We start from the raw sequence: 12,509 nt of genomic DNA on the forward strand, positions 1-12,509 counted from the left end.
CACTGGCATTATCGTAAGCATAATTATGATTATCAAGATTATAATAACAGTAGGTATTATCATGAATAAGATAACGATGACTTTGCAAAGAGTGGAGAAGCAAAAGTCTTAGATGCGATACCAAGCTGTCTCTGAGGTGATCAAATTAGCTCCTCTGTGACCAAGGTAGTTTATGATGAATTCAGCAGAGTGGAGACTCTGTCCCTTACAGTTCATAGGATCCATTCACATAGGGCATCCTGCAACAATGCGGGGAGGATGTGACTAACCAACTTACAGACTGATTGAAAAATAATTATTGATTGGAAACGTGTCCTCTTTGACTTTGCAGTCTGTGTTATTTTCTTTGCCAAAAGTGCAGATTTTCAGTAGGGGAAGAATGGAAGGCTTTAGCAAACAATAGAAGAAAGCCCATGGTCATGCAATACAGAAAGTAGCTTCCAGGTTGTTCGGATTAAAAAAAAAAATACCTGGACGAGTGCTTTTGACTGGCATGGAGAACAAAACATAAGAAAAGAGGAGAGGTAACAATGGTGTGTCAGCAACAGAAAATGAGTGCTCTTCATCCTGGATATATCACGGTGAGCCTATGTGAAGCCAAGGAAACCAGCCCCTAGTGGTGTGGGAATAGATCTGGGTAGAGTGAAAAGAAGCAAGACAACTTTGAGGATACCAGGGAGAACTCCCAGAATACATAACATGGAAGAAGTTTAGAAGGGAGCGCTCCCCACATACTCATATTTTGCCATGTATAAGACGCAGTGTTTTGTCCAAATTCTTTAAGAAAAAATAAGGATGTGCAATATACATGGGTACTGATACTGTATCTCTATAAATGTCTTTAATTCTTTTATTTATGCTTATGCATTAAAAGTGTAACTCTAGAAAGCAATGATATCCATATGCAAAATATACCGTGGAATACAATAATTGGTTTTGCTTCTAAATATAAATAATAAAAAATTGAATTAAAAAATTAAAACAAAAGATTTTTTCCAGAAAAGTTGGGCCAAAAATGTGGGTGCACATTATACATGGGAGCACATCATACACAGCAAATACAGTAATTATAAACTGTAAGCTAGCTGAGTATCTTCCCTGCAGAATGTAAACCCCACAGAGATAGGAAATGCAAGTGGTATGTTCACTATTTAATCCATAGCCCTGAGTGTAATGCCTGCCCTTAGCAGGTACTCAAATACTTGGTACATAAAGCAATAAATGAATGAGAATCATCACCAGATCTACAAGTTCTTATATTTGGGGCAGGGATCAAAGATTACCAGTTTTATATATAAATCAGTAAAATAACAGTATTCTATATTATACTTATACATATTAAATCCAGAACTTTCTGGTCTATTTTTCAGAGATTCCTATGAGTACTGATATTTGGAAGTTGATGGTGAGTAGATGCAATATACCAATGCTTCCACTTTCCATGATATTTGAATCAAATTGCACAGTCATGTGTGTTTTGAGGAAACCATTTCAGTCAGATTGAAGCCTGTTAAAGACTCAGTAGGATACCTAGCATGGCATTTTTTTAAGTTTTAGATCAGGTAGAAGAATGCAGTGATACTACAAAAACAATTCTAAACAGTTGATCTGAGTTAAACAACTTTTCACAGATTAAACCTCCTGGGCCATGTTGTTAGCCATTTTATATGTGAAAAAGTGTCCTTTTGCTTATAAAATGGGATGTAGATTGGCCAGGAATATGACAACTTGAGTTTCTAAAAGCCAATAATGTAAGTGATCAATGAAAACAGATATTGAGGCACTAATGATGTATTCTGTAATACAAAAACTCCACACCTGGTATGACAGTATAGTACAACACCCTCAAATGCTAAGGAGAGTTCAGATATCAGGCCTGCAGGGTTGTGGAAGGTTAAGTTATACATCACAGGAAAAAAAAATAAGTACTTTATCAAAACTGCACCTTCCTGTGTTCAATTTCTTCACTAAGTTTATGAGATAGTGCACCACCATTCACAAAAGGAGGAAGAGCAGGTGTGTAGGAAGAGAAAAACAATGAGTTTAGTTTGGGACATATCAAATAATCGAATTATTATACCTGTGCAACACCTTACTTGCATAGAGCTTATTTGTGCAACAATTCCAAACCTGAGTCCCTCAGCCTTTGGAGCTTACCACCTCAGCTATGATCAGTTTTGTCCATTTATCAGGGTGTGCTATGCATACATGGTGACTGTGATGTGTGCCATGACTATGTAGGTCTGAGAAGCACAGGTCCAATAGGCAAATAGATACATGAGTTTAAAACTCATGAGATGATGTCCAGACTAGAGATTTTTTCTGTGTGCTGTCAGCACACAGGTCCTAGTAAGGAACACTTTACTTCCACTTCCAGCCATGTTGAAATACTTGGTACCAGGCTTGCCCTCAACTTGTAATGATTAGAACACTGTACAAAATATACGAAAGAGTTGTTTGTAGGCACTGAACAATGGACAGTACAGGACTATTACTGAAAAGGGGGAAACAAATAAGGTAAGTCCTACCATCGCCACAGCTTGCTACCTGAAAGCACTTTCTAGATGGTGAGAATTCAAGCTAAGCATGGAAGTCTTGCTCAGTTGAAGAGACAAAGGTCAAAGTTCAGAGAGACTGAGGCAGCTAGAATTTGCAGAGCAGTGCACCTGAAAAAAAAGGGGAACTGTGTAGGGAAAGAACTGAAAACAAACAAACAAAAATGAAACAAAAAAAGTACCTTCAGACCCCCTTAAGTCTGTTGCTGAATACTAAGCCATGAGTGACTAGGATGAAAATCCATGACGTTAGGCAAAGAAATAAAAGGAAGCTTTAAGCTGAACAATTCCCAGAACTCATATAGAGCTAGAAGATGTTTAAGTTCCAACCAGTAAGAATGAAGAAACAAAAGACATTAGACCTTTGTTTAATTGAGGCTCAACTGCATCAAGGAGCCCTGTCAATATATCCAGTCCCTTGTTCTCCACGCCCCATCTCATCCCTCTGCTCCAGTCATTATGAAATACTTAGTTTCTGGAGCCCAATATGATCTCAGAGTTCCACTGAAGGGACAGTTACTGAGTGCCCACAATATGCTAGGTACACTGTAGTAGGACTAAAGTAGCCAGTAAAGGATACTTTATGTCTGTCCTAATAAGCTTTTTAAAAAGCCTCAAATGGACCAAGCTGATCTACAAATAACTGCGTGCATAAGAAAATCCAACCCTCTTGAAAAGAACTCAACAAAATTGAGATTCAATAAGTTACCATGCCCAGCATCCAATAAAAATACTAGACATATTAAAAACAGACAAATGTGACCCATAAATAGGATAAAAATCAACCATTAGAGAAAACACATAGAAAAAGAAGCAAAGGAGGGCAATGATAGAATGCTGGGAAACAACCCAACAAGATTTATAGGATAAGAACAAAAAGGAACGGACAAGAGTCACTTGAATAATACAAGATATTACAAGGATCAGAAGACCGTTGAGTTGGAGAAGTCCTGTTAGGATAAAGTTTCAAAAAGAAGCTGGTGGTCGATAGGAGATCAAGCAAGATCAAGAATGCAAGTAGTCAATTGGATTTCACAAGATTATACCGTCTAAGCCTGGTCAGAGTAGTTCCAGTAGAGAGGTTGCGGGCGAAGCCAGATTGCAAAGGATTTGAGGACAAAATAAGATGTGAGGAAGGAGAAATGCCAGTCATTTCTTCCAAGGCAAGATTGTCTCTGAGGCAGGGTAGGCAAATATGTGTATATTTTACCTTTGAAAATATATACATCTCCTTTCTCTTATAGCCCAATTTCCTAATACATTAACAATTCCAAATAAGAATTATGAAATTAAAATTGTTACCAAAAAAGGCATTCAGCAGCTTCTGAACCTGAATATTGCTGCCCACGGTACGGTACAATCCCTCTGTCTTGATTCCTAGGGAAAGAAAATCAGGTCAAGTTTGCTTATACAGCTATAGAGTTTTCATCTACCTCAGGGTAGAGACAGGAGGTACTCACACACCGGAGTCAGTTCAAACATAAAGGTTCTCTCTATGCTCTCCAAGCTCTCCGGCCCTCCCCTGCGGTAGGGAAAGAGTCCTAGAGCATCACTCCAAATTGTTCTCTTCATACTTTCATTTGGATTGTACCAAGCCCTCATTAATCTAACAGAAGTGAACACACTCTGTAACAGGAGAATATGCTTAGGTGGGTAGCAGACTGAAGATGCTGTTGCTATCTTGGAAAAGAGCTAGGATCTAATTGAAAACACAGCAATATCAATCTTCAAGATGTCCCTGAGTACATAAAGGAAGAGAGGGCAGGAGTATGGCAGATGTCAAACAAAAAGCCATTTCTGTGCATGGAGAAGACTGAAGCAACATTTCAAAGGAAAAAAAAGAAACTGCTCATACAGTTCACTGGCCCATATTCTACATATTGTCAGAGAGAAACTAGAGAGTATCATCAACCTGGAAAAATGCTTAGTCCACATTTCTCTGAGCTTAGCTTTTCCCCCTGCAATTTTTAGACCCATGTGTATTGTGGCAAAAAAATAAATTCTTATTTATTTAGGACTACCACCATAATACTAGTTGAGGAGGGCTATGTAGTACTTACGAATACTTTATAAGCCATTTGAAGCTCTTTCTCTTTCAAAGCAGGAAGCCACAAATTATCGAAATAGGCTTGGGCACTGCTGGTTAGAAATTCACTAAAATGATGCAAATTGTGTCTAGTGGTCAAGGTCTAGTGGTCAATAAACAGTGCCTATTCCTGAAATGGGTCCTGACCAATAGACGACATGATTGGTACTTTTGAGAAACTGCCCCAGGATAATGTCAGAGTGGCTGAATTCAAACACCGCCAAGGGGATGGTTCACCATCTTACCTGTGGTCTCAATGACATTGATGCACTTTCTAACGAACTTGAAGCCCACTTCATTCAGCTCCACTGTTTGAAGCAAAGGAAAGGAGAGTTAGACCCTGCTGCAACAAGCTTCACCGGCCAAGCATGCAGTCATCATGCTAAGAGACTACAGCGAGAGAATGAGGGGTTTTCTTGGTAATCTATTACCCTTACGTCGAAAGGTCCTTTGCTTAGGTGGGGGGAGAGTTTTTACTCTATATAACACAGAATGCTTTTAGTTAGCCCTTTGCATTGTATTTGCTTTAGGCATGAGCAACAGCAACTGTGAAATGTTAGGCTGAAAGCACATAGTTTCTATCATGTGCCTAGAACAAGAAGGGTATAATGTGTTTCTTTTTATTTGTACAGCTACTCCCACCATAAACTAAGATAAAGAGACTTCCTTAGTTCAATCAATAGATGCATTTAAAAAAATAGGTCTGAATTTCATTCCCTACTACGGCACCCATAAACACACTTGCATTGACATCACATATCATTGATGACAGCATTTACTATGATTAAGACAGGCGCCAGTTCTAATGTCAGTAGATGAGAAATTGACTCACTTTCTTCCTGTTTCGTTATGGGGCTGTGGTAGATCTACAAAAGAAGAGAAACACATAACATTAAATCAAAACCATTAATGACTCAAAGGCTTTAATAAGGAGGAAAAGTGGGCTCGACAGAATCATCTCTGCCCAGGTCCCTAAGAAACAGTTGAAATAACAATCCCTGAAGATTACACTGGATTTCACACTGCTCGCTGCACCTGAAGTTGTAGCCCTCTTAGACATTTACTTAAGGAAAGCTTGGAGAGTTTTCCCGATGGAGCAAGAAGAAAGTGAAATGAAAGTTAATATATCACATTATGGTTGACAGACCAGCTTTAATTTTGCCTTAGCTGATGTGACTCAGTGGATTGAGCACCGGCCTGCAAAGCAAAGGGTCACCAGTTCAGTTCCCAGGGTAGGGCATGTGCCTGGGTTGCGGGCCGATCCCCAGTGGGCAACCACACATTGATGTTTCTCTCCCTCTTTTTCTCTCTCCCTTCTCCTCCCTGGAAATAAATTTTACAAAAGAAGAAAGTGGATTTCTCATGCATACCTGGGTAATGGGCACTGATGGTACAATTTATGTGATGTGTATCTCCCACACCCCAAACCTAGTTCATAGGTGTTTCTCTGTGGAATGACAAGTGTCCATAGGAAAAAGATCCATGCACTGACTGAGATTTCTCTGCGTCATCTTGAAGTCTATACTGTGATAGCTATGGAGAGACCAAAGAACAGATCCTTGGCTCTTCAAATCTAGTTTCGATTCTGCCTCTACCTTATTTTGAAATCTAGGGCTTGTTATTTTCATCCTCTAGACTTCAAAATTCGTATCTCTAAGATGATCAGGGCTGGAATACATGTTTTTTCAAATCCTGATCTTCTTTGACACTTTACAAGCAAAGGCACACAGAAGATGTGTAAGATGAATAGATCAGGGTGTTAAGTAAAGCAGCAACAACCATTAGCAATGTGCGGCTGCAGGAAATAAGCCCCCTATATGCCATCTGTTAGAGTCAGTCTTCTTTAACAAGCTCTCCTTTTAAAAGAAATTTATCTGCCTATGTGTGTAAACCCATGAGTATTTCAGTGAGAGAGGTGTCCATGTTGGCCAGCCCTTGCTGCCACTTGGATAAGTAAGATATTTGTGAAAAGTCTGCCATAATCAAGTTGGTAAGGATCCGCATTCAGTGGGCCCATGTTCAGACATCCTTCTCCACAAAAAGCCTTCTGCGTGGTTCAATCTTTAAAACCTAAAGGGAGAGCAAGTTCAGGAGTAAAGATTTAAGAGTAAAATGCCTTGCTGAGCCTCCTAGCATCCTCCGAGAGAAACAGCAAAGACATGTAATAGTTAAGCTCCAGGTCTCTGGGAGGGGAGGAGGGGACAGGTCCAGAATCACTTTCTGGACGGCAGTCCTCATGACATCACTTGTCATTTATATCTACCTTCTTGGTTGCTATAAATGCAGTCTGGGATCTGTGCATTTCCTCTTTGGATTCCATGGCACCAAGGGTGCACACAAAGAAACCCCTGGAATATATTTCCCCTCCTAGCAAGTTTTAACCTTGAGTAAAGCAAGGAGATTAGACTGTATCCAAATACTGTTGAATCTCAACAGCTTTGCACCCATGTTTCAGACCACTTAGAAGCACCTAAAGTTAATATATCACATTATGGTTGACAGATCAGCTTTCATTTGATTTGTAAAGCAACCCTGTGAGGTAGGTAGAACAGAGATTATTAAAGCCATTTTACTGAAGAGAAGGAAACTGAGTGTCAGAGAGATGAAATAACTCACTCAAGGTCACACAAGCACTGACTGGCAGGACCAGCATCCAAATCTAGGCCTCTGGCATTCTAACACTATGAAGCTGATGTTATTTCATATGCCACTAGGAGAAACCTACTGGGAAGACTTTGAAGACAGGAAATGCTTTTCAATGGTTTATGACTGTTCATATTGGTCTTTATAGGATCATCACAAACCTTTTAAGGTATTGCCTGTCCTCCTATGCAACATTCACCTAAACAGAGCAGTACATATTTGGCTCCAAGGTAACAAAGCCATCACTTCCACTATTGTGAAGGTAATGAGCTGACTTGGGGGCATAAGAAGGGGCAGCAAAACAACTTTACATAAAACCTTAATAAATGCTTGTTCACAGCCATGTCAAGTATTTTCGATCCTTCTATATGAATATATATTAATTGTATGAACCTGCGAAGAGGCTCAGTTTTCTTTAAGATCTTGTAGGCACAGCTGCATACTCTAAAACTGGAGCAAGGTGCTACAAGCCCTGGATTCTAGGCCCAGCTTCCATGTCTTCTGTGACGCTGCTCCTAGAGAAGTGCCTCCCCCTCTCTGGAACTCAAGTTGCCTTACTTGTTGAACAAGAGATAGTGAATCAATAAAATTCTTTCTAGCTCTAACAATTTTGAGTCAGAGACGCTGCCACGCTACCCTTTAACTGTCCTAGGCCCACTTGTACCACTAGAGGGCACTCACACACCGCGCTTCGCTGCGCTGCGCTGCAGAGCATCTCCCGCGTGTGAGGTAACTTACAGGCTCTTTCCCATCCATGGCCTCCATCCACAGCCTTCTGTTAGCTTCTGAAAGGGCTTGCAGCGTTATGGTTCCTGGCCTAAGGGGGAGAAAAATGAGAAGCTGAAAGCAGAAAACTCACCTGAGAGAATGGAGTCTTGTGATCTAAGGTCCTCCACTGAGTAGGAACAGGCATGTATAACTCCAATTTTTCAAAATCTCTTTTCATCGGGAAAAAAACAGCAGAACATTTAAAGAACAGTAACTTTGGGAACCCTGAGGCGGTATCTTGGCCGCCTCATGCTAGGGTTGGGCAAGGAAATAGGAAGGCAGTTGCCAAGATGCGTTACCATAATGTACACTTAAATTGGCCCTATATTGCTGGAGCCAAGCTGACGTTCTCTCTGCCTCTCTCAGAAGCCAGCCATTAGGTCTGGGCTCTAAGGGTGAGTATGCTCATCACAGACACATTCATCTTCAGGAAAATGGCTCTGCTACTTCCACCTCCTAGGATGTACTGGCTCATGTCCAGGTGGAAAGAACTCAAAAACATGCTCGGCCCCAGGCACAAGGCCCTTTGGCTTAGTTAAGCAATCTTGTGACTAATAATAACAGCTAAGAATTATTAAATGTTCACTAGGTACCAGGTTCTGTTCTAAGTACTTTGCAGGCATTACTTTGTTTAATCTCCTCCAGGAAGCCTATAAAGCAGATACCATAGTTTTTAAAAATCCTATTGGACAGAAGGGGTAAGTGAAGAATAGATAGGTTACCCGAGTTCACATAGCGGGTAAGTAGAGTGGAAGAGGATTTGAATTTAGTAGCTCTGGCCTGACAGCCATGTTCTTTCTTAACCAGTACACTACAAGGCCTCCTCTGCACGGCAGAGGGCCTCAACCCCAATTTTGTCCTATTTACTGTATTTTGCCTTGTATAATGTGGACCCACATTTTGGGCCCAAACTTTTAAGGAAAAAAACCTTTCATTTTAATTTTTAATTGAATTTTTTATTTATTTATATTTAGGAACAAAACCTATTATCATTTTCCAGGGTATTATTTTGCATATGGATATCATTGTTGCTTTCTACAGTTACGCTTTTAACACACAAGCATAAATTTAAAAATTGAAACGTTTATATACATACAGAATTAGTACTACCCATGTATGATGCACATCCTTATTTTTCCCTGAAATATTTGGGCAAAAATGTGTGCATTATACATGGCGTAATATAGTGTTTGCAGGCTATCTATATCCAGAGATATCCCAAGTTGGTATACTATGTATTGTCTTTTTAGACCTTCCAAAACCAAACCGGAAATGTGGGCTTGACCAAGTTATTCCAAGCATGAAACGTCCTTGCACTCTGCCTTACTGGGCCATTATGAGAAGCCTGTTCTTACTACTTCTATAAGATAAAGCCTCTTTCAGAGTCATGAAATGATAAGAGCGATAATAAGAGACCCTGAAAAAGTCAATGGGCCTCTCTGGGCCTGTTTCATTGTTCCTAAGGGTATTGGAACAGAGAAGCTGAAGGTCCTTCTCAGTTCTGATACCATGGGATTCCTGTTCTACCTGCCCTTCGAGCTCTTGCTTCATTAAAGTCCTCCTTAAAAAAGAAAGCTCCACAATCATCTTTAAGCAAGAATCTATTGAAAACCAGGACGTGGCTTTGGACACTGGACTCTTTCAAGTTTACCTTTCTCTTAGAAACACACAAGCTTTTGTATACACCTTATGAATGTGTCTAGAAATCCTTGTAAAGGCAGCTATGTAGCTGAATCCTAAAGTCAGAAGGATGGCGAGCCAGCAAATAGGCATGACAGAAAAGCAGAAACTGAGGACCAGATACGATATTACAACCCTTCTGGAACTCAGCTTCCCTGTCTGGGAAATCGAAAAGCCAATGTGTGTCATGGCCGGACCTTGCAGAGAAGCTGAAAGAATAAATAAGTGACTATTCATGAAGCATTTGGAGGTTAAGTGTTACAGAAAGTCAAATTCAAAGAACCATATTGCTAAGAACAGGACGACAAAGTAGAAAGAGTACTGACTTCTAGTTCAGCATCTGCTATTAGGACCTTAGACCAATCCTTTGCCCTCCCTGAGGTCTCAGCCACCCATCTGGAACAAAAAGGCACACAAGAGTGTATGTGCAGCAGAATGTAGTAATTTCAAGTGTGAGCCTGGAGAATAGAATGCCTGGATTCACTACATCCTAACTCCACTACTTTCTAGCTGTGTAATCTGAGATGCTTAACTTCTCTCTGTCTCCTTGTCTTCCTTTGTAAGACTGGGATAATAATACCCCCTACCTCAGGAGACTGTGGTGAGGACTAAAGGAAATGATCACTTAAAAGGGTTGAGAACAGCGCTTGGCACACAGGAAGTATATTCAGCAAATGTCAGCAGTTGTCTTGCTGCTGCTGCTGCTGCTGCTGCTGCTGCTGCTGCTGCTGTTATTATTATTGCCATTCAAACTCTGAGGGACTATGAACCTGTGGCTTCAAATACTGGCAGGAACACTAATATAAAGTTATCCTCTACTCCTGAAATAGAAAAAAAAAGACTCAAATGAGTACAGGTGCCTGATGCCTGCTGGGAAGCACGACCCTGTTCCTTCTATCAGAATGACTCGCCAGGAAAGCAGACATCACATCCCTCAGAAAACCTCCCATGTGCAGAGGCACCTCAGCACCTGTTCAATGTTATTTTTGACCCTCTTTTGCACAGTATATATACTGAGCTTATAATAGACAACGGAATACAATTATAAAGAACATAGGCTTTGGAGACCTAGAGACCAGGGTTTGAGCTCAGCCTTGCCGCTATATGACTTTGATTTGGCACGTAAGCTAAACGTATTCAAGTCTCGGTGTCCATACCTGTAAAATGAGGGCATGTTTTTCGTGCCCAATATGTGGTAACTGAAATCATAGACACATCGAAACTTTAACTCCTGGGTTATAGACTCAGAAATCCTCAGCTTTCCAGGGTAGAAAAAAATGAACACCAAATGTATTGTCTACCATGAGCCATGCATAGCACTACGTGCACACACATAAATATGAATCAGTTTCAGCTTCTAGACAAATTACCTGCAATTGTTTTGATTCTATGGGAATAATGTTGCAAAGAGCTTGCAAATTTAGGCTGAAAAGGTAATCAGAATGAAAATAGAGGCAGAAAATTTTAATTTCTTTTAAGCACCATAATGCTGCAAAGCCAGAGACATTAAAGGCTCATGAAAGGAAAGCCATAGCAAAAGCCATTTTCCCGTTCCTTTGATTGGGAACATCCATTTCTAACACCAGAAAGAAATCATATTTGCAAACAGAAATTTAAAATGGGGAAAGTGACCAGTAGTTATTTATTCCTAGATCAAAAATTTTAAAAGCTCTCATCTCTTAGACTAATCTTTATGATTACAGTCACTGATAGTTTTGGTCCTATAATATTGTGATTCAACATTCAAGTTCCTTTCTAGGAAACTGATCATTATGTTAAATTCTAATCTATTACTCAGTACCTAATACATAGAAACAACGGACTGAAATAAAATAGAGAAATACATTCACTGAATTTTGGATCATCCTCCCACCTACATGCCATGCCTTTAGCCAAAGGAGCTTCAAGCGCTCTTGTTTTAAAGTTTAAAGGTTCAATTCTCCTCTGATAACATTTCCTCAGGTCGGGGGGAAAGAAAAAGAAGGTACTGGAGAGAAAAAAAAATACAACCAAGTTCAAAGTGTGTAAACCTTGACTGAAATTAGGAAGTTCATAATCCAACTATTTCCACTTTACATAAATATCTGCAAAGTAGGGAAAGTCTGTATGATGTTTGCCCCAAGTCTGGGGGACTGACTCCCCAGCACCACTACAACACTCCATCTCATCTATCTCCTTTTAAAAATGTGTTCCAGTTCACTTGTTCCTATATGTTACATTAGGAGATTTTAAAAAGAATGAGTTTTGTTATCTGGTCCTTTTTGCAACATCATCAAACACTGACCTTTTGCATATTTGACAGCAAATAAATCCTAGGAATGACTTTTCTTGTCTGGAGCAGGTGCCACAAAGCTGACTGGAGTTTGCACAGAGAGAACCAGCCCTGGGCCAGGTCTAATGGGGATCCCCATGAAGGGCCACCACAAGAGCCCAGAAGACAATGTCATGAATAGATTTGCTCATTTTCCTCAACAGGAGGTAATGGAGGAAAAGACCTAGCCAGGCTCAGCACCTGGTACATGGGGACACTGCCAATTCACACCAGCACAGCTTACCTTTCATTAGTTTCTATATCAAAGCAGAACCTCTTGTCAATAGACTCTGTCTTCCTTCTCACGCAGTACTTCAGGGTTAAGTCCAAAGGCCCCTGAAAGAAGAGAAGAATTAACAGTTCATGTGAAAAATTGCACAAAAGCTTCTTCTGCATCTTGCAGTGTCCTCAGTGTCACTTAGAAGGCATGTGTCACGGCAGGAGGGGCAATGTGTAGCCTCACTGA

The 12,509-nt window shown here is 40.3% G+C and overlaps 1 protein-coding gene across 1 annotated transcript in view; it reads right to left on the minus strand.

The window, feature by feature from the left end:
- Positions 1 to 12,509, minus strand: part of OPHN1 (oligophrenin 1) — a 279,618-nt gene that overhangs the window by 128,785 nt on the left and 138,324 nt on the right. Inside the window, exons 11-15 of the mRNA XM_054574254.1 lie at positions 12,288 to 12,379; positions 8,023 to 8,101; positions 5,474 to 5,507; positions 4,887 to 4,949; positions 3,858 to 3,932 (exon numbers count right to left, since the gene is read on the minus strand). Of these exons, the coding sequence (XP_054430229.1) occupies positions 3,858 to 3,932; positions 4,887 to 4,949; positions 5,474 to 5,507; positions 8,023 to 8,101; positions 12,288 to 12,379 (343 nt within the window). The remainder of the gene's footprint in view (positions 1 to 3,857; positions 3,933 to 4,886; positions 4,950 to 5,473; positions 5,508 to 8,022; positions 8,102 to 12,287; positions 12,380 to 12,509) is intronic.

Source organism: Pteronotus mesoamericanus, unplaced genomic scaffold, assembly GCF_021234165.1.
Source record: "Pteronotus mesoamericanus isolate MK-2021 breed Mesoamerican mustached bat unplaced genomic scaffold, CSHL_Meso_final contig_256, whole genome shotgun sequence".
NCBI classification, from domain to species: Eukaryota; Metazoa; Chordata; class Mammalia; order Chiroptera; family Mormoopidae; genus Pteronotus; species Pteronotus mesoamericanus.